General features: G+C 39.8%; 1 protein-coding gene and 1 pseudogene across 8 annotated transcripts in view; one reads left to right on the forward strand and one right to left on the reverse strand.

Moving 5' to 3' along the window:
- The window catches only part of LOC105484363 (FAT atypical cadherin 3), a 695,427-nt gene that overhangs the window by 137,745 nt on the left and 534,850 nt on the right, over positions 1-22,832 (forward strand). For all 8 annotated transcript variants that reach the window (XM_071075445.1, XM_011745893.3, XM_011745895.3 and 5 more), the window contains exon 2: positions 717-4,025. In XM_071075445.1, the coding sequence (XP_070931546.1) occupies positions 734-4,025 (3,292 nt within the window). In that variant the 5' untranslated portion in view covers positions 717-733. The remainder of the gene's footprint in view (positions 1-716; positions 4,026-22,832) is intronic.
- Positions 14,274-15,036, reverse strand: LOC105484361 (phosphoglycerate mutase 1-like; annotated as a pseudogene).

Genomic DNA, 22,832 nt, shown 5'->3' on the forward strand with positions numbered 1-22,832 from the left:
ATTAAAGAAAAATTAGAAAATGCAGATATGCCACCAAATCCCACAACACAGTTAATCCTTTTTAAATATAAAGATTCAGTTGCACATATAGATGTTTATATAATAATAGAACTCATGCTATATATGCTGTTGATGACCTCTTTTTCCTTAGCATTATATCTTACTGCATCTGAAAATGCACATCTTTTATATCTCTATTTTTAATGACTCCATATTATTTTATTTTATGAATACATCATGAGTTATTCAGTCCTCTATTGATAGGCATTTAGCATCTCTTCAATTTTTTTTTGTTACTTTAAAATGTGCTATAACAGATACGTGTTTAAATGTTTCTATAGGATAATTACTACAAAGGCAGTTCTAAGTCAAAGGTAAATGCACTTAAGACCTCCAATATATACCTCTAACTTGACCTTCAGAATGTAAGAAATCTTGTACCAATGAAGAACCCTGTCAGCAGTATAAAAGTGTTATTTAAAACAAAGTGTCACTTGAAAAAAATTCTTACAAGATTCAGCTAAATTCTAGTAATCTTGGGTTCCTCATTTCCTAGTAGTGGCGAGGTTTCTAATTTTTTCTTATATTGCTGTTTTAGTCAAAAGATTTTATGATAAAGTTTTGAGAAGCATGGTTTCCTAATAGTTATTTCCCACTCTCCCACTTCTTCTAGGATGGTTAATTTATCTTTTCTCTCTCTCTTTCTTCCCCTCCAGGATGGAAGTATGATGTGATGGATATAATTATGGGACACTGTGTAGGCGCACGGCCTCCTCCTTGTTGCCTCATCCTCCTGCTTTTCAAGCTTTTGGCCACCGTCTCCCAGGGGCTGCCGGGGACTGGACCCCTGGGTTTCCACTTCACACATTCCATTTATAATGCTACCGTGTATGAGAACTCAGCAGCAAGGACCTACGTCAACAGCCAGAGTAGAATGGGCATCACCTTAATAGATCTGTCCTGGGATATCAAATACAGAATAGTGTCCGGAGATGAGGAAGGCTTTTTCAAAGCAGAGGAAGTCATCATTGCAGATTTCTGTTTTCTCAGAATAAGAACTAAAGGTGGCAATTCTGCCATATTAAATAGGGAAATCCAGGATAATTATTTATTGATAGTAAAAGGTTCTGTCAGAGGAGAGGATTTGGAAGCATGGACCAAAGTGAATATACAGGTTTTAGATATGAATGATCTGAGACCTCTGTTTTCACCCACAACATACTCTGTTACCATAGCAGAAAGCACACCTCTAAGGACTAGTGTCGCCCAGGTGACTGCAACAGACGCAGATATTGGTTCCAATGGAGAATTCTACTACTACTTTAAAAATAAAGTTGATCTCTTTTCAGTTCACCCCACGAGTGGTGTCATCTCCTTAAGTGGCCGATTAAATTATGATGAAAAGAATAGGTATGATCTGGAAATTTTGGCTGTGGACCGGGGAATGAAACTGTATGGAAACAATGGAGTGAGCAGTACTGCAAAGCTTTATGTTCACATTGAGCGCATAAATGAACATGCCCCAACAATCCAGGTAGTCACTCATGTTCCTTTCTCATTGGAAAAAGAGCCGACATATGCAGTGGTGACAGTTGATGACTTAGATGATGGAGCCAATGGAGAGATCGAATCTGTTTCCATCGTGGCTGGGGATCCTTTAGATCAGTTCTTCCTGGCTAAGGAAGGAAAGTGGTTGAATGAGTACAAGATTAAGGAGAGGAAGCAGATTGACTGGGAGAGCTTTCCCTATGGCTACAATCTCACTCTTCAAGCAAAAGACAAGGGATCTCCTCAAAAATTTTCAGCATTAAAGGCAGTCCACATTGGCAACCCCACAAGAGACACTGTCCCCGTTAGATTTGAAAAAGAAGTGTACGATGTGAGCGTAAGTGAATTTTCCCCTCCTGGTGTCGTGGTTGCTATAGTAAAACTAAGTCCTGAACCGATAGATGTGGAATACAAATTATCTCCTGGTGAGGATGCAGTGTACTTCAAAATTAATCCTCGGTCAGGTCTGATTGTTACAGCACAGCCACTGAATACTGTTAAGAAGGAGGTTTATAAACTGGAGGTGACAAACAAGGAAGGAGATTTAAAAACACAAGTCACCATCAGCATAGAAGATGCGAACGACCACACCCCAGAATTTCAGCAACCACTCTACGATGCTAATGTGAATGAAAGTGTTCCGGTGGGAACCAGTGTTCTAACAGTTTCAGCTTCTGATAAGGATAAAGGGGAAAATGGGTACATCACCTATAGTATCGCTAGCCTGAATCTGTTACCATTTGCCATTAACCAGTTTACAGGTGTTATTAGCACAACTGAAGAATTGGATTTTGAATCCTCCCCAGAAATTTACAGATTCATTGTTAGAGCCTCTGACTGGGGTTCGCCGTACCGCCATGAAAGTGAGGTCAATGTGACTATTCGAATAGGAAATGTCAACGACAACAGCCCTCTCTTTGAAAAAGTGGCTTGCCAGGGAGTTATTTCATATGACTTTCCAGTCGGTGGACACATCACAGCAGTCTCAGCAATCGATATTGATGAACTTGAACTTGTAAAGTACAAAATAATTTCTGGAAATGAACTTGGCTTCTTTTATTTAAACCCAGACTCTGGTGTTTTACAGCTTAAAAAATCACTGACAAATTCTGGCATTAAAATTGGCAATTTTGCCCTCAGAATTACAGCAACTGATGGAGAGAATCTTGCAGACCCCATGTCTATTAACATTTCCGTCCTACATGGGAAGGTGTCTTCAAAGAGCTTCAGCTGCAGAGAAACTCGTGTGGCTCAAAAGCTGGCAGAGAAGCTACTCATTAAGGCAAAAGCAAATGGGAAACTGAATCTGGAAGATGGATTTCTTGACTTTTATTCAATTAATAGGCAGGGACCATATTTTGACAAGTCTTTTCCTTCTGATGTGGCTGTAAAGGAGGATCTGCCAGTTGGTGCTAACATTCTGAAGATTAAAGCCTATGATGCCGACTCTGGCTTCAATGGAAAAGTGCTATTTACAATATCAGATGGAAATACAGATAGTTGCTTTAATATTGATATGGAAACTGGGCAGCTGAAAGTCCTTATGCCCATGGATCGAGAACACACAGACCTCTATCTCCTTAATATCACCATCTATGACTTAGGTAATCCACAGAAATCATCATGGAGACTGCTGACCATCAATGTGGAGGATGCTAATGACAATAGCCCAGTTTTTATTCAAGACAGTTACTCAGTTAACATTCTTGAAAGTTCAGGCATTGGTACTGAAATCATTCAAGTGGAAGCCAGAGACAAAGACTTAGGTTCTAATGGTGAAGTGACTTACTCAGTCTTGACAGATACACAGCAGTTTGCCATCAATAGCTCAACTGGAATCGTTTATGTAGCCGACCAGTTGGACCGGGAATCCAAAGCCAATTATTCTTTGAAAATAGAAGCGAGGGACAAGGCAGAAAGTGGTCAGCAACTGTTTTCAGTTGTCACTCTTAAAGTTTTTTTAGATGATGTCAATGACTGCTCCCCGGCTTTCATTCCCAGTAGCTATAGTGTGAAGGTTCTTGAAGATCTCCCTGTTGGCACTGTCATTGCTTGGCTTGAGACCCATGATCCAGATCTTGGATTGGGGGGTCAAGTACGCTATTCCTTGGTCAATGACTATAATGGGAGATTTGAAATAGATAAAGCAAGTGGGGCCATCCGCTTGAGCAAAGAGCTTGATTATGAGAAACAGCAATTCTATAACCTTACTGTGCGGGCCAAAGACAAAGGGCGGCCTGTCTCTCTGTCATCTGTTTCCTTTGTTGAGGTGGAAGTGGTGGATGTCAATGAAAACCTCCACACTCCCTATTTCCCAGACTTTGCTGTTGTTGGATCTGTAAAAGAAAACTCACGCATTGGAACAAGCGTGCTGCAGGTGACTGCTCGAGATGAAGACTCCGGAAGGGATGGAGAGATCCAGTACTCCATCAGGGATGGCAGTGGTCTTGGAAGGTTCAGCATAGATGACGAGAGTGGTAAGTGTAATATTTTGTGCCAAGAGTGTTGTTTCAACTCTTCTAAATGGTCAACATTGGAAAAGTAAAGGAATGTTAGGCCACTAAAATAGAATGACAAATGAGGTTGCATTTGGTGCAGAGACGACGCACGTAGATGCTTTTTCTTAGAATGTTCTGGTTTGTTAGAAGATCTGTTTAGACACTAACAGCCGTGGTTTCCAGTGGGAGTCCTGGTTTGTTCTGTTTTGTTTTTTCTTGCTCAGCACTACTGCTACCAGGTCATCTTTTGATAAGGCTAAGTAATTGTCACTTCTGTTGATTGTACTCCTGACACTCTCTAAATGAAGGAATCTGATAAAGTAAATTACATTTGAATTGGCTTTAAGTTAGAAGTGTGAAATGGATTTTCAAATGGATCTTATATAAGAATCTTTCCCTTTACAGTAAGGCTTTGCAGAAGTGATATTGCATTAGTTGCTTGGTCTTTTATCTTTCATGGGTTCGTCTGGTCCTTGAATGATGGACATTTGCACTCTGTAGCTCCATTAATATAAGGAGGTGTGCTTCTACAAATGCTTTCTTAATGGAATAAATGACTCTTGCTATGAATTTCATTTATAAAAATTGATTTTAAGAATTTATTTGTAAGGAGATTTTTTACAAAACATTTAAAAATATGGGGCAAAATTGTTCCAGTATTTTTATTGCTTCTGACTTACTTTTAAAATTATTCATTCATAGATAAAGATACAGGTTTTTAGAAATACTTGTTATTGTCGCTATTTGTCTTTAAAATGTTCATGTGCCTGGACACCTGCATGTCTCTGTGTATGTGTATGTTTCTGTTCCTTTGCTAGCACTGTTCATTTCTCTAGACTTTAGATTGTAGACATCTCAAGTGAGAGCCTGTGTCTTCCCTAGTCTTGTTTAAATGGTAATATTAGCACCTTACCATTTTCAGAGCTCATTTACATACATTAGATACTTATCCACAATATTCATAGAGTGCTTTTGCTCCCTTAGTCAGCTCAAGCTGCTACAGCAAAATACCACAGACTGGTTGATTTAAACAATAGACATTTATTTCTTATAGTTCGGGAAGCTGGAAGTCCAAGATCAGGGCACCAGCACAGTCAAGATGAAGGCCTTCTTCTGGGCTTGCCAACTACCAACTTCTTGCCGTGTCCCCACATGGCAGAGAGAGCAGGCTTTGGAATTTTTCTTCCCATAAGGGCACTAATGCCATCATTAAGGCTGTACCCTCATGACCTCATCAAAACCTAACTTCCTCCCAAAGGCTCTATCTCTATATAGCGTTACATAAGGGTTTAGGGCTTCTGAGTATGAATTTGTAGGGGACATATATGTACATTCTGTTCATAACAGTCCCAGTGATGATGATTAGAACAGGAGGTAGGAAGGTATCCCTATAGACATACTAACTGTATATCCACAATACCAGAAAAATGATTTAAGAAACTATATTAAATATTAGGTAGCAAGAAAGCTGTATGTGCCATCTCAAGTTTAAACTATAGCTTTTGTATACATAGGCTCTAATTATGGCCAGTGTAAATTGTAAAATTGGTCTTCATAGCTATAGTAGATTAAAAAGTCAATGTTAGGAAATTTCACCCTGACTTTGCCACATACTGTATGTTATCATGTATCCCTTAAAATTTGGTTGGAATATATGTCTGCCTTTTAAGTACAAAATGTTAAAAGAGGGGAACTAGCCTTTACCGAGTGCCTACTCTGTACTAATACTTTACTACTAATAATAATGAGTTCATTGAGTACTTACAATGTGCCAGACACTGTACAGAGGGTTTTATAGACAGGTCTTATTTAATTCTCCCAACAACACCATGAGGTGGGACTGATAATTACCAACTCATGAACTGAGGTTCAGAGAAGACATAGAATATGGAGCCTACTTTCAAACTTAGCTTCGTGTAACTGCAGTGTACCTTGCTCTCACCCATCTCAAGATAAGTTGGAATTTCCTTGCATGTTCCCAACTACACTGAAATTTGGTGTTGAGCTAAAATCTGTAAGGCAATAAAGTATTAAACAGGTTTCAAAATCCTTGCAACCCTGGACTTATTGACTAATGGTGCTGGTCATTGATTAACCTTCCTGATTTCTTTATAGTCCCATTGTTTGTATGGCTCTCTAGTGATGAACTTGGCATTGAGACTCAGGTAAATGTGGGTAGGTAGGTCATAGGAAAAGTTCGAACTGAATCATTCACCACTGCTATATAGATGACTACATCAAGTCATACCCAGTTGTTTTTTTCTTTAATCAGGAAGTTGCATTTTGGTTTACCTGATACAGTGAAAAGTAGGAACAATTTGGTATTAGTGGCCTAGATTTTCCCACAGGTAACTTGCTACAATGTTTCTACCTTGGGTATTACTTAGAAAAGATATGTATTTGCGTTTGCTCCATTATATTCTGAATTATATATATATTTAAAAAAAAAACCCTTTAATTGGCCAGTCATGGTAGCCCATGCCTATAATTCTAGCACTTTGGGAGGCCAAGGCAGGTGGATCTCTTCAGCTTAGGAGTCCCAGACTAGCCTGGTCAACATAGTGGAATTCCATCTCTACAAAAAAATACAAAAAATTAGCTGGGTGTGGTGGTGCATGCCTGTAGTCCCAGTGACTCAGGAAGCTGAGGCAGAAGGATCACATGAGTCCAGGAGGACGAAGCTGCAGTGAGCAGTGACTGCACCACTGCACTCCAGCCTGGGTGTCAGAGTGACACCCTGTCTTAAAAAAAATAACAATTAAAAATAAAAATAAAAACTTTTGTCATCAGCGATACTAATGCCACTTATATTTTCACATTGCTTTGTGACTTAAAAACCTCTTTCCTATAAACATTAACTCCTTTGAGTTAAAGAGTAGCTAAGTGAGTTTATAAGGTCACACAGGTTTTAGAGGGTATAAGCTGCATCTTGAACCCACATCTCCTCAGTCCTAATCCAGTGCCCTTTTCTTTCAATTCTTTCATGTTTCTGATTTTTTCATAGTTTTAAAATTATAGTAGCAATGTCTTTCCTCCTTTATTATTTCATTCTGTTCCCTTCTCTTAGAAAACACAACTGGGTTTTTTCTCTGTATTACAGGAAAAAAGGTTTGGGCTTGTTGAGTTTTTTAATGAAGATTAGAGTGTCGATAGAATCTTAACCATCTTTCTTTCTCTCCTCTCAGCACTTCTAGATTTTAGAATCTAAGCCCAAGGAGCTGATGAGGAATGACCACCTTGACTTGTTTCCAGGTGATGCTAGGGCTGAAGAGAAGTTTGGCAATTGTATGCCCAATAAGAGAAGCCATCACCTTGGTGCTGTTGAGTTTATACTACTGTTGAATGATCCATCAGTTTTTTGCTTCCAAGTGCTAAAAAAAAAAAAATATGGTTTGAGTTGCTGGCAGAATGAAAAGCTGTTTAGCCCTGTAGCGATTACTGACTCTCAGGGCTAGACTCCTTTGTCTTTATTTAACCTGTGGGCATAGAATGGCCTAGACTTGCTTGGATTTGAGGCTTTTAAAACCTTTAAGTCAGCTGCCAAAGATTACCCAAGGGTTTGCATTGGTTAGCAGCTCTCAGAGTACACATGAGTCACCTGGAGGGTTTGTTAACAAATGCAGATTCACAGGCCAAATTCCCAATGCTTGTCATTCAATAGGTCTGGAGTGGGAGCCTAGGAATCTTCATTGAAGCTTTTCAAGCATTTCCTCCTCATGTGGTTTGCAAACACTACCCTACATTTACTTGAGCTACTCAGACAATGGCTACCAGATTATATGTATCTTTTCTGTAAATTATTTTTTATTAGTTTTTTGAAAGGCAGAGACTTGAGCTCATGTCTTAAATAAATTTCTTTTCTAGTCAACTTTTACAATTCAAATAAATCTTTTATTATTTATTAGTGGTGATTTTTTCTGAATGCTTTCCCAATGGATAAAAATCTATTTCTATGCTTCAGTAATTGTAGTGCTTAACGTTTTGTGACAGTGTGTGTGCTGGGATTAGTTGATACATTTAGTAGTTTTATGTTCTTGACTTTCTTGGAGCTCTGCGAACCAAACCATACCTTTGAAATTCTTTGCTATGCACAAGCATTTAATAAATGTTTAATAATGTTCACAGTAAATGGATTAAATGGGGGCCTCCCAGACTATAGTGGATTTGATCACGATTTAAATCACTAGTCTGGAAGATGCAATTTAATCATTTTTTTTTCTTCACAAAGAATGCATTCTTATTCTTTGACACAACAGGGATTCATATTCTTGACTACTCTGAGGTTTTACACCGTTTTAGAAAGAGCACAGTATATATCTCAAAATGTAATTTTCTATAAATATTTTGGAAGCTACAAACTTGAGCAATGGTTTCACCCTTTCTATTTATCTGGTTAATTAAAGAAATATTTAATTGAGATGAACAATTTCCAATTAGCACTTTAATCATGGATAATTGGGAAGGTATTTTGCCATCCTTTATTACTAATTGGATTATTTCTTCCATTTATCAAGTACCTATCTTGTGGCAGGCACTGTGCAAGGTACATTTTAGGTACTATTGTTAATTGCCACAGTAATGCAACAAGGTAGGGATCACTGAGGCTTGCCCAGACAGGGTCACACATCTGGTAGCTGTTCAGAGCTAAGATTTCAACTCTAGTGTAATGGACTCAAAATCTCATGTTATTGTCCCTCTTTTTCAGTCCAGCATGCCGTCATAACCTTGTTACACATATGTATTTGTCAGATTTTTCTGGATTATTGCTATATAACAAACAACTGTGAAACTTCACTGGCTTATGGAAATATTTTTTTCTTGCCCCAGACTCTGAGGGAACAGCTGAAACAGCACTGTGGCAGATTGGATTGACTTAGGATCTGATCCACATGTCTTTTTATTCCAGGACCCAGGCTGAAGGAGTACTCACTATCTGGGATGTGATGTTCTCAAAGTGAGAGGCAGGAGCTCAAGAGGGCTGGTGCAAACTTGCAGTGCCTCTTAAAGCCTCTATTCAAAACTGGCTCACGTTCCATCGGCCAAAGCAGGTCATAGGGTCAAGCTCAGCACCCCCCATAGCTCATGTTAGAACCTAATAACAAATGTATAGTGTTAAGACGTGGGGCTTTTGGGAAGAGATTGAATCACGAAGATTCCACCCTCATGAATGGGATTAATGTCCTGATAAAAGAGGCTCCAGCTAGCTCCCCTGCTCTTCTGCCACATGAAGGCACCTAGCAGGCAGCATCTATGAGGAGCAAGTCCTCTCCAAACACTGCTGGCACCCTGATACTGGACTTCCCAGCTTCTAGAACTGTGAACAATATATTTCTGTTGCTTACAAATTACCAACAGTGTAAGGTTGTAAGGTATTTTTTTTATGGCAACTTAAACTGACTATGACACTCCTCCAACAGGGGAGAGGGAGAGAGGAGTGAATAGTTACTGAACAGTAGAATAGCATGACATAGCACATGACAACTCTCACAATCGTCTTCATAAGTTTACATTAATTGAGCACTGCCTATGTGTAAGGCACTGCGCCAGGTGCTAGTGGCACAAAGAGGCACGGGTGTAAGAAATGGGTAGCTGACAGGTCACAATGCAGATGCAAGAGATGATGCTGGCAACAGTGGCAGCAGTGCTTAACATCTACTGAGCACCATCTGTTTGTGTGCCAAGTTCTGTGCACACTGCTTTAAACAGATGGTCTCATTCAGTCATCCCAGGAGGTATGGACAGTTATTTTCTTAATTTTTCATATCTGCTGTTATGAGGAAAGACTCATAGGCTCCGTGCCTATGCATTTACATTTACCTTTCTTTGCATTGAGGCTCTTGAAAGCATTTCCCCAGCATATCTGAGCACAGAATGCTCTTTATTCCAAATGCTTTGATAGACCTAGCAGAGGCTTAGGAGACCTGATGTACTCTTTGAATTCAAATAGACAAACCAAAAAGGTGTTTGAGACATATTAATTACCGTCAAGCTAATTATATATATTGTGAACAGATTATTCCAATAATAAATAAATAATAACTTTATAATTGTGTTCAGAGTTGGGCGAACTCTCTCCCATTCACCTCTGTGATCCATTCGGACTCTTCTTTCTGCTCTGTGCCCAGAGGCTTTTTGACCAGTGGGCTCTTTTGCTGTCTGACATCTCTTGGTTCCACCAATGGGAAAATAAGAAAGAAGGAGAGCCAGGTCAAGATATTCATCCCTTTGACTCTTTCTACACTGGTTACTGTGGGCTGGATGCATCCCTCCAGGGATGGGTGGTAACAGTTCCTTGCTGTTACTAGCCCTAGATTACCACACTATTTTTGTTTTCTTTTGTTTTACTTCTTTAAACTCTGCCCACTCCTTTGTAAATAGTCTATTTATTAAATGTTCCTCATTATCCAGTTTGAGTGTGCCATCTGTTTTCCACCAGGACCTTGACTGATAAAATATTTTTCTTATTTAAATATTTCTAAAATAGGTTTTAAGTTTTAAAATATTTTGCATACCGACATTTTCTAGCAATTTCTACTACAGTTTCTGTAATACTGCTTTGATGTGTTGGTACATTTCAGTACCAACAGTAGAGAGAGAATAATTATCTAATGCTTTCATTTTACAAGATAAGAAAGTGAAACCAGAGGACTGTATCTTCCCATCTAACTTATGCTCTCCACATCTTTTCTACCATGAAAGGACAAGTTTTGTTTGGTAAAGAACCTGTGTCACCAGACAGAAAAAAGAGGGGTTTGGCCGGATGGTAGGGTACCAGGATCTTTCAAGCTCTCAAACATTGTGATGCTGTACTTTGATCTTCTACAGGGAAAAGGATTTATTTCAGCTGGTGGCCAAGGAAAGAATAAAGGCAAACAATTGAGTAGCTTTTATTTATTTAGTTCAATTGAAGAACTGTTCACTAGCTGCCAGTGCTGAGTCTAATATTCTTTGTCCAAAGCCTCTAATCATCATAGTCAAGAGTGGGTGAGTGAAAACCAAATGGAAGAGCTGTATTGTTTGAAAAATGAGGAGCCCTTTGTCATTGAAGAAACCATTAGCTTCAGCCGAGATATTTAAAAGAGTGATTAATTCCTATAGTTGCATCTCTCTTGCATAATGTAATATAATATAAACTTCTTTTGTCTCATATTCAGAAGCACCAGAAATCATATTTTGTCTTATAGCTGGTTGTTAATCTTTCCAACTTCTTTTCCCCAAACTTGCCTGGCAACTCCTCTTTGACAAGTTGAGGAGTAAGACAGATGTTATTTGGTGACTTTGGTTTAATTCATGACAAATCCACAATAAATGGCATCCCCTGTCCTCATTCTTTTTTTGAGATGATATTTTTACTCTTGCCCACCTAAATCAAAAGAGGCTTGTTGCATTTTGGCCCAGGCTTGCCCTTAAATTTTCCCCTTGAGACCCAAGCAGGCAAGGGAGAGGAATGAAGTTATGATCAAGTGACAGCAGAAACTTTTCTTAGCTCTAGACTTTTTGGCCATAATTATTTGAGAGAAAAAAAATAATGTTTCCCTGAGGAGTCCTGAACACTCTACAACATTCTGATGAACTTTGTGGTTGTCATGTAAGCCAGGTGGGAGAAAGGATTAGAAGCTTCTGGAAAATCATAAACGGCATGTTTTTATTACTTTTTTCAGCAAGTGCCTTCTTCTTGACCTTTTCATAACTGTGGGCTGAGGCAATTTTAATATAGTACTGTTGGTTCAAATCTGTAATTATGTCTGCATTGTGTATCAGGCTTGAACTGCTATTGTCTCTGTATAACTAGTAAATGATAAAAATAATGACAGTCATAAAGAGGTAATCCAAACAGGTTGGCAAACCTACAACCTGGAAACTTGGGTGGTCTTTTCTCTGTATGCAGTCTTCCTTTTACATTTAATAATAGACATTTTCAATGGCTTACCAGCCCATCAGGTCAGGGTCCTCATTTCCCCAGTGCCAAGTGATGCTGTGTTATTTTTATTTCTTCAATTATCAAACAGTGAAATTTCAGAATCCTAGTAAGTACAGATTACCAAAACTACCAGATTATATTGCTTCATGTATTTGTGACTCTCTAGAAGGCAGTGGGATAAATTTATTGTCCTTCATGACTTCAGATAGCTTGCATATCATTTCAGTCTTCTAAGAATGGTTTTCTGCTAGTGTTTTGTATGCACATTGAAAGATACTTTTATTTATCATTACAGTTGGAAGAATTATAGAGTTTGATAAATATTTATGTGATGCCACTACATTCACAATGTTTCATTGAAAAGAAAATGAAATGAAAATTAAAATGGGCTGTAGTCTGTATTTTTCACTTGCCAGTTTTTATGAAAGCATGTCTTATCGACAGACAGAATCTACAAAGAGTTGTGTGTAGGATTCAGTTCAATTTATATTAAATTCTGGGCATTGGTATACGAGTTATTGAATATAATAGGACTCTTGAAATTTTCCCATTGGATGTTGTAGGACTTAGCGGCTCCTCTGGGCCACTCTTTGTGATTAAATTCACAGATTTTCATTTGCATAACATAGTTAATATTCTAGTTGGTTTTAAAAAGCAGTATGCTGGTGAGAATAATACTGAGTAAAATAACAGATCGCATATGAAATGTCTTGAACTGAAAGTGAATAAAAGTTGAAAGAATTAAAATAAAAGGCCAAGCACAGTGGCTCATGCCTGTAATCTTAGCTGTTTGGGAGGCCAAGGCAGGAGGATCGCTTGAGCCCAGGAGTTCATGACTAGCCTCGGCAACAAAGTAAGATCTCATCTGTACCAAAAATAAAAATAAAAAATAAAAAATTTAGCTGGGCATGGTGGCGTGCACCTGTGGTCCCAGCTACATGGGAGGCTGAGGTGGGAGGATCACTTGTGCCTAGGAGGTTGAGGGTGCAGTGAGTCAAGTTTGTGCCATTGCACTCCAGCTTGGGTGACAGAGTGAGACCTTGTATCAAAAACAAACAAATAAACAAATGAATTAAGATAAAAGTTTGAGGTACACACACATACCCTAAAAGATATGGCAAATGGGCAAATGGTAAAAAAACAAACAAACAAACAAAAAAAAAAAACAAAGACTTTGTAGTTGCCTTTGAGATGTGTAAAATAGAGTTTAAATCATTTTTATGATCTTTTTCTTCCATTTGCTTCCTTAAAAGCCTGCCTCTCTTCCTTTTCCCCTTCCTTTCTCCTTTTTCTTGACCTCTACTTCTTCCTTCTCTCATTTCCACATTTATCATGCACCTGCTCTCTGTTGTTATAGAGCTTTGAACTGAAGAGGATGTAAAGATGATTTTTTAAATTGTACATCATTCCTTTATTATACTGATCTGGAAAAAGGACTTAGTACAGTTGTGCTGAAATGAACACTGGGCCTATGTGGCAGGGCCAAGCAACTAGAATATGATTCAGAAATCAGTCAGTGAAAGACACACTTAGGACCAGGAGGCATTTCACAGCCATGAAACAAGGTGGGGGAGAGATTCTAAAATAAACAGCAGGAGGCACTCCTGCCCCGCATAGGTCAGGGAGCTTATCCCATATTGGTGTGAGGAATGGTTTACTTTCTGATGACCACATGTGGGACTATTTCAACTGCCACAAGAAACCCCAGAAAGGTTATTGTTTTGGATTATTTATATACACTATACTTTTATAAAAGTAAAGGTAACACATACACTAAAGTCAGGATTGATCTCAACCTGCTAGAGCCAGCTTCTCTGGGGTGAGGGAGGAAAGAGTTGTTTGTCACATCACCATACAGGTTGCATTCATCTTCCACTGAGTGACTAGAGCCCCCAGGCAATGGCCTGACTCTGAAGAGCACAGGACTGGCTCCAGGAATAGATCGGCTCTCTTTCTTCTCCTCATTGGTCATGGCTTAGAATGGTTCCTCCCCACAAGTCCTTAGTAAACAAAGCACTGGCAAAAACCCAAGTCACTACCTTTCAACACTCTTGGAAAAGGAGAGCTTTTCCTCAGTTTGGACTGAGAACCCATGCCCTAGAAGCGTTATTCTGACGAGGTCGTAAAGGGAGTGGCTACACGAGACAAAATGGCTGAAATGAAAATGGGAGCCACTGGTCCCCATCTGCAGTTTCAACTTAAGATGCCTACAGATGTGCTCAGTGTGACGTGTGCAGGAGGGAGGTGCACAGGGATGTGACAGACAGGGAGGGTGCTCCTGAGGACAGTAGCCTGCCCGCCAGCCCTCACTTCTTGGCCTTGCCCTCGGCAGCCACAGTTTCCATGGCTTTACCCATGGTCTCTTCATCCCCCAAGAACTGCATGCGCCTGATGGGCTTCAAGTCCTTGTCCAATTCATAGACAATGGGAATAACCAGTTGACAGGTTCAGCTCCATGATAGCCTCTTCAGAGACCTTCCAGATGCTTGACAATGGTTGGAAGGCTGTTTCCATGGGCTTCAATCAGTACCCATTTCCCCTCCTTGATCTGGGGAGCTATTTCTTCATTCCAAAAGAGCAGAGTTCTGGTGGTAGCATCATTCAGACTCTCACAGGAGGGTAGCTGATCTTCAGTGACGTCTGCATACCTGTGATCCTTACTGATGTTGCTGTAGAAAGGATGGTTGGGCTTCATCAGAGGTGGTGGGACATCACAGGAACACCTCCAGATCTTTACCTGGGCCTCGCCATACTTTGCAGCAGTTTCTGCTTTATTGACTGCAGTCAGACACCCACAGTGCCCTTATTGAGGTGTCAAGTCCTCATTACTGGCAGCCACATCTGATCAGTGGCATCTAGCACTGTCCAGATTGTCAAGATCACTCTCTTCTGCACTGAGGAGAAGCAGATACCAGATTTGGAGCCAGCATCTCCCAGTGCCTGCCTGCGGTACTTTGCTTCCTCGTGGCCTACCGGGCTCAGGTTGGCATTGTACCAGCCACTGAAGCAGTTCTCCAGGTTCCACGTGCTCTCTCTGTGGTGGATCAGCACCAGCTTGTAGGCAGCCATGGTGGTTGTCTGGGCATGTGGTGCCAACTGGTACAGATGATTAAATGAAGAACTGGTAGTAGAGGCTGGGCATGGTGGTGCACAGCTGTAATTCCAGCACTTTGGGAGGCCAAAGCAGGAAGATTGCTTGAGCCCAGGCATTCAAGATCAACCTGGGCAATATAGTGAGACCCTCTCTCTAAAAATAAATAAATAAATAAATAAATAAGGTGGGCATGGTGGCACACTCACCTATAGTCCCAGCTAGTGGGGCAGGGGAGGGCTAACATGGAAAGTTCACTTAAGCCTGGGAAATTGAGGCAGCAGTGAGCTGTGATCATGCCACTACAGTCCAGCTTGGATGACAGAGTAAGGCCTTGCCTCAAAAAAAAATAAATAAATAAAAATAAAAAAATTTAAAAAAACTTATAGTAGAGACAGAAAAGCATGTAATCTAATTGTATATCATGTGATACAACATGAATGAGTGTCTTCTACTGATCATTCATCATGTTCCCTGCGGCCTTAGGCTCATCCTTCTGCATTGTGGGATGAGTTTTACAAATTCCAATTGGAGACACAACAGTATGAAGGATAACTAGAGCACTGAAGTGAGTTGATAATGCTATATAAGCAAGGGTTAATTGTTGAGGAATGCCTAATCCCAGAAATGAATCCCAGTTTTGTGGGGCTTGAAGCTCATACTATTTCGAATGCCTGTTTTGAGAAAAAGAATATCATAAGAACAAAATTGTGTTTGTTTAGAACAAGGAAAACAATCACAGCAACTTAAAAGTTTGAAAGTCAACAAATATGACAGATATCACAAAACTCAGAAGAATAACCGTATTTTTTTAAATGCCTGACAAACATCTCTAATGCTTTTTTTCTTACATTTTTGGGTTGAAATTTTGCTTGATTGCCTTTCCCTAGGATAACAATTTTGTAATCATTGCCATAGAAAATAAGAAAGATTATTTAATTTTTTCGCTACTGTGGTTGACTGAAATTTGTGTTTTTTATTATTGAGAGTTTAGAACCATTTCTCCAAAGTCACAACTTGTTATTTTTAATGACATGTCAATTTTTAACATTGTGTCAAATTTGGAAAAACCTCTATCAAGTTTCTTTTTCGTACAAACTGTTACACATACTCTTGCTATTAATAATACTGCTACAAGTCTGTGTTCCATAAAAAACAACAACAACAAACTAGTAATTTCTGTTTCTGTGAGTTTTGTCAACAAAAGAAAAACCTTACAGTGCATTTTTAACTTGTATGCCGCATCATCCAGGAGAGAACTTTCGTTTTGACTCTGTAGGCAAGAACAACGTCTTCTAATGACACATTTACATGTCTAATCATTTCGTAGTTTTCCACAGAATAGCTTCTGGCTCTGTTCATTTTAGCCTAATTTCTCCTCTACCACTGCCGTAATTCTAGTGCCACCCACCTCAGGTTATATTCATATGGTGATACCAGTTTTGGTCTTACTTCCATGCTAAAATGCTGGGTGTCTCAGTGCAATGGATAGTGGGAGTATTTTTGGAAGCCATTTCTACACTGGAATGACTAACAACTGTATGTATATATGTGGAATTGAAGATGAGTCATTTAAATAATCCCACTAAATGAAAATTAAATGTATCCTTGACTTAATTCTCTTTTAGACAGATCTCCATACTGGCTGCAACCACTTCACGTAATGTGATGTAAAATGTAATCAAGGGGAAAGAGAATAGAAATTTTGAATTGATCTGGATATTTTGTGGCCGGGCACGGTGGCTAAAGCCTGTAATCCCAGCACTCTGGGAGGCCGAGAGGGGCAGATCACGAGGTCAGGAGATCGAGACCATCCTGGCTAACACGGTGAAACCCCGTCTCTACTAAAAAATACAAAAAACTAGCCGGGCGAGGTGGCGGGCGCCTGTAGTCCCAGCTACTCGGGAGGCTGAGGCAGGAGAATGGCGTAAACTCGGGAGGCGGAGCTTGCAGTGAGCTGAGATCTGGCCACTGCACCCCAACCTAGGCAACAGAGCGAGATTCCGTCTCAAAAAAATATATATATATAAAATATATATATAACATATTATATATATAATATATATATATTGCAAAATTTATAAAAATGTAGGACAATGTGAATCATTGTTAGGATCCTCCTTGGGGCTTGGAAGTATTGGCTTTAATAGCTTCATGTTAAATCTGCATCTGCCCAGCAATACTGGTAAATGAACATTTTTCTGAAAGAAGTCTTTAATATCATTGGAGGAAGTGTCTGAGCTGGGCCAGGCCACAAAGTCTAGTCCTGATTTTAAGGTTGATGCCAAAGACAACCAGACCAGGTTTTAGGTTGTCGCTTCTCTTGTATATTACTGAACCAACAGACAAATGGTGCAAAGGACATAGACCAAGTTTGTATGTGAGTGGATCTGACTCTTTGGTGTCTCTATGTTGCTTGAGGAGATGCCCTGGAAATTCTGTAGCCAAAGCAGCCTTTGAAGAATAAGAAATCTGCAAGGTCTTGAGAGGACAAGGTGGGCAGATCATGAGGTCAAGAGATCGAGACCATCCTGGCCAACATGGTGAAACCCGTCTCTACTAAAAATACAAAAATTAGCTGGGCATGGTGGCGTGCACCTGTAATCCCAGCTACTTGGGAAGCTGAGGCAGGAGAATTGCTTGAACCTGGGAGGCAGAGGTTGCAGTGAGCCAAGATTGCACCACTGCACTCCAGCCTGGTGACAGAGCAAAACTCTGTCTCAAAATAATAAAAAAATAAAATCTGCAAGATCAGTAGTGTAGAGCTTTGGTCTCACTGCTTTTTTGGAGTAGTTGGCTGTTGAAAGAATTGCATTGTTTCTTGGGCCCACTCTCACTCATAAAATATCTTTGGGCATTCACCAGTAACAATATACCAGCATCCAGGAAGCACACTAAGAGGGCCTTTAAGAGCTGCACTAATAACTGTCCCAGAGTTCTTTCACTCAGATTCATTCTCCATATTCTAAAAGTGTAACTTGAGAGTTTCCCCTAAATTATAAGGAGTTTCAATTAATCATAATTTGCACATTATTGTTGAAATTTACTATAAATAATCTAACTTATACTCTATATATTAGTAGCATATCTTAGAATCCATAATTTCTATCCCTGTGGGCCGTTGGTTTGGTAGGATGTTTCTGATTTCATTGACTAAACTCTAGATAAAGCACCATGATTATTAAAAAGAAACATTATTTTGAGGTCAGCTTTGAAAGGAAATTCTTTACTCAAGCTATCCAAGTATGAGCTCTGAGGTTGTGAATGGGGCTGTGAAGATGGAAAATGAGGTTAGTCTTCTTCACGTGTGTTGGTCCTCTGTCCTCATATATGTGTCACCCATCTCTCCCTGATCCTGGATAGAGTTAGGTATTTCTTTCTCATACCTTGAGGATACTTCTAATAGAATATTTGATTAATAAAGGAATAATGATTAAACTGAATGAGCCTTGAAATAAAAACACAGTTATTAAATATTGGATAACCATTTTATACAATACTACTTTAGATGCTAAAATATCAGGTGTACTCTTTCTTTCATCTGACTGCTATTTTATCCTAGACTGATATTTATCCTAGGAGGTAAACCATCAGAAATTGAGTGAGTTTGAGTTTTGTTTATGGTCACTAAACTCTTGTGTTTCACAACTGAGATAGTGTAGATGCTCAAGGGTGATTATGCTAACTCAAAATTCTATATTCTACAGGAATACAGCATGATTCAAACATGGATAATAATACTTTAGCTCATTTAGAGCGTCAAAATTTGGTAATATATGTTCAAGAACCAGGATGTAAGCAATAATGATTATTGGGAGCTTTCTACAGAGTTTGCACTAATATACATTAACTCTGTGGTTTTTATTCAGTCCCTACTTACTTTCACTTTGCACACAATTCTAATAAGATAGATTTCCTGGTATATAATCCTCTAACGTTTTAGAAATTGCAAGTGGAGATATTTCAGTAGATGGTCATACAGCAGTGAGAAATAACCCCATAAATCAGGCAGCAGGAGAAAGAGATTGCTAACTCTCATTGCATGTTTTTCTGTGCCAGGTGTTAAATAAGTATTGATTCATTTTCTTTTCACAAGGATTCTATGGTGTATGTACTCTGATTATCTACATCTTATGGATGAGAAACAAAAACTTGATTTTAAATTTCTTGTCGAAGGTTTCACAGCTTGTGGTGGAGCTGGGATTTGCAGGAGGCAAGTCAGAACCAGAGTCTGAAGGCTTAATGTTGGGACTTCAGACATTTTCAGAATAAACAGCCCTAAGTACCTCCTTAAGGGCTTTAAGCTCAGGCCAGGTGCACTGGCTCATGCCTATAATCCTGGCACTTTGGGAAGCCGAAGTGGGTGGATCACTTGAGTCCAGGAGTTCGAGACCGGCCTTGCCAACATGGTGAAACCCCATCCCTACTAGAAAATACAAAAATTAGCCAAGTGTGGTGACGCATGCCTGTAATCCCAACAACTCAGGAGGCTGAGGCAGGAAAATTGCTTGAACCCTGGAGATGGAGGTTGCAGTGAGCCAAGATGGTGCCACTGTGCTCCAGCTTGGACAACAGAGCAGGACTCTGTACCCCCACCCCCACAAAAGGGAGGCTTTAAGCCTAAAGAGTGCTCATCGCTTCATTCCCATGCAGCATAATAGCTAGGTGATGATTGTAATGAAGTTGGGATCATTGTCAAGGCCCAGGTTCCCTAGAAAACAGAATATGAAAGACAAGTTACAGTACATGCTAATGTTTTACTAATCACAGGGGAGCAAGAGTGAGGAAAATGAAGTCATATGGGATGAAATGGAGACCACATATAAACTGGTGTGTTTTTAAGTTGGTCACAGCTTCACAACAATACTCAGCCTGCTTTCAGTTGCTTTGCCTGTCTCCAGAGAGGGCACTGAGAACCACTCTATTTTGGACCATTTAGCCTGGGGTTGGAAGGAAGGGGAAGTGGTTTCTCTGCTGCCTCCTGCCCATTTCTGGCATTTTATTGGTCAAATCTGCCACATAGGCCATTAAGTCACAAAACTTCTGGGAAATAGTAGTGGGAAGCCAGTACTTCTGAAGGTACCGTCTGGTCAGTGTTCACATTACTATCTCTCTTTTATCAATGAGTACTGGATTAGGGGGGCTTCCTTATTCTGTGGCAGGAGCAAGAGAGTTCCTATCAGGGAGTAGGGTGAACATCGATGTTTAGGTGTCTGTGGTACAGGTTGGCCTGAGCACATCTTGGTGCACAAACTGGACCTGGAAAGAGAATTGCAATGCACTTTGGAAAAATTAGGTAAATCAAAAATGGATAACTAAGCAAAACAAAACAAAGCCCATAAAATTATGATAACCATCTGACAGGCTGCCCGACTACTTGGAAGACTCAAATGCACAAAATGGCACATTTCCCAAGGGTTCTGGTTTGTCAAGGTTTTGTGATTTCTGTGTCTCTGGAACCTGGACTGCTTAGAACTACAAAGAGGAAACGTAGCAGCATTTTACATTCTTTAATTGACATGGGCAAACTTTTTTTTTTTTTTTTTTCTGAGACAGAGTTTCGCTCTGTCGTCCAGGCGGGAGTGCAGTGGCCTGATCTCGGCTCACTGCAAGCTCCGCCTCCTGGGTTTATGCCATTCTCCTGCCTCGGCCTCCCGAGTAGCTGGGACTACAGGTGCTCGCCACCACACCTCGCTATTTTTTTGTATTTTTAGTAGAGACGGGGTTTCACCATATTAACCAGGATGGTCTGGATCTCCTGACCTCGTGATCCACCCGCCTCAGCTTCCTAAAGTGCTGGGATTACAGGCATGAGCCACCGTGCCTGGCCAGCAAACGATTTTTTTTTTAAACCCCATCCTTTCTAGCAAGTATCCAAAGTCAGAGCACTATTTTATGGAATGTACGTGTGTGAATTCATGCGCTGGAAATTGGGAGGGAAGTAGGGCTAAAGTGAAGGAGTTTGAGAATTTCATCTGCTGGACTTATTTTTCCATCTTCCTTCCTAGTCACAATATAGTAATCATCTTTGTTGTCCTCTACCTTCTCCTCCTCCTTAGCACCATCACCATCATCTAGTACTTACCGAGAGCTTGCTATGTGCTAGATACTCTGCAAGGTGTTTCATGTACTTGAGCTCATTCATGCCTCACATTAAACTTATAAGGTAGGTACTCTTATTGCTCTAGATTTGTGGGCATGGGAACTGAAATTTAGAGAAGTGAAATAATTTGCCCAGGTCCACAGAACTACTAACAGAGCCAAGGCTATAACTCAGCCTTGTCTAAATCCATGGTTCTATCTCTTGTCCCAACCACATACTGCGCTTGGAGTAGGTATGTTTGGATCTTTTTGTGCACATTTTTGTGTCTACCTTGTGCATTCTGTTTTCTCATGTGCCTTTGTTGATAGGAGCTTAAAGGGAATATCTGTAATATTCATTACAATATGTATTATATATTATGCAATATGTAGTATATAATGTTATAATGGACACATGATGAACTCCTACAATATTCTAGGCACTGAGTTAAAAGAGTGATCCAAGTAGGCAAAAATCTTTGTCCTTGTAACATTCTCTATTACACAGCATTTCCAGAGAGACAGAACCAGTAAAGATAATGTACATACAAACACACACACACACACACACACACACACAGAGACATATATAGATATGGATATGGATGTATGAGAGGGGATTTATTAGGGGGATTGGCTCATGTGATTATGGCGGCTAAGTTCTATGAGAGTCCATCTGTAAGCTGGAGAACGAGGGATGCCAGTAGCATCAATTCAAGTAGGGTCAATTCAAGTTCAAAAGCCTCAGAACCAGGGGAGACTATGATATAACTCTTAGCCTGTGGCCAAAGGCCTCTCAGAGAGAGAGACAGAGAGAGAGAGAGAGAGAGAGAGAGAGAGAATGAGAATTTGCTTTCCCTCTGCCTTTTTATTCTATCTGGGTTCCCAGCTAGGTGGATGGTGCCCAGCCACATTGGATGAGGATGAATCTTCCTTACTTAGCCCACTGACTGAAATGTCAGTCTCTTGCAAAACACCCTCACTAACATACCCAGAAATGATGCTTTTTCACCTATCTGGGTATCTCTTAATCCAGTCAAGTTAACATCTAAAATTAAGCATTGCATAGTCTAGTGGGGATGTTGCACTTAAAACCATCTATCATATCATACATTATACTTGTTTTTCTTGATTATTATCAAGTGCTAGGCAGAAAAATAATGCAATTGAAGGATCAAGAAATTGTACAGGTGGAGGTGGGTTCCAAAGAAGGCCTCACTAGGGAGAGACGACCTCTGGATAAAGTCCTGTAGGAAGTTTAGATTTGTTACCTGGTATTTTAACTTGCAGGAAGGCAAGAAAGATGGAGAATAAGTTTGACTGATTGCCACACACTCTGATAACTAGTCTTTGTGATTTAAAAACCCACTAGGAACTGTAGGAAGAATGTAATTGAAATACACGATTTTAAATGCAGATTTGTTAAGCATAGAAGTAGCCTTTCTAAAACTATTTAACAGTGAATCAAAAGTTGTGATGTAAATTGACCCCATCTCAAATTTCCCTTCACTTCGTCATGTCTGTACCATAAGAGGAAAAACACTATCTCCACCCTTTACTCTTGTTAATTGCATGCATATATCCCATCTTCCTTCTGAAGTTCCATTTTTCTTAATACTGTCTTATAGCAGTTGTTTTTTTAATTATTGTCCAATGTAGCATCCTTAAACATTACTTAAAGTTGAACTGAAGA

The sequence above is a fragment of the Macaca nemestrina genome, chromosome 12 (assembly GCF_043159975.1).
Source record: "Macaca nemestrina isolate mMacNem1 chromosome 12, mMacNem.hap1, whole genome shotgun sequence".
Classification (NCBI taxonomy): Eukaryota; Metazoa; Chordata; class Mammalia; order Primates; family Cercopithecidae; genus Macaca; species Macaca nemestrina.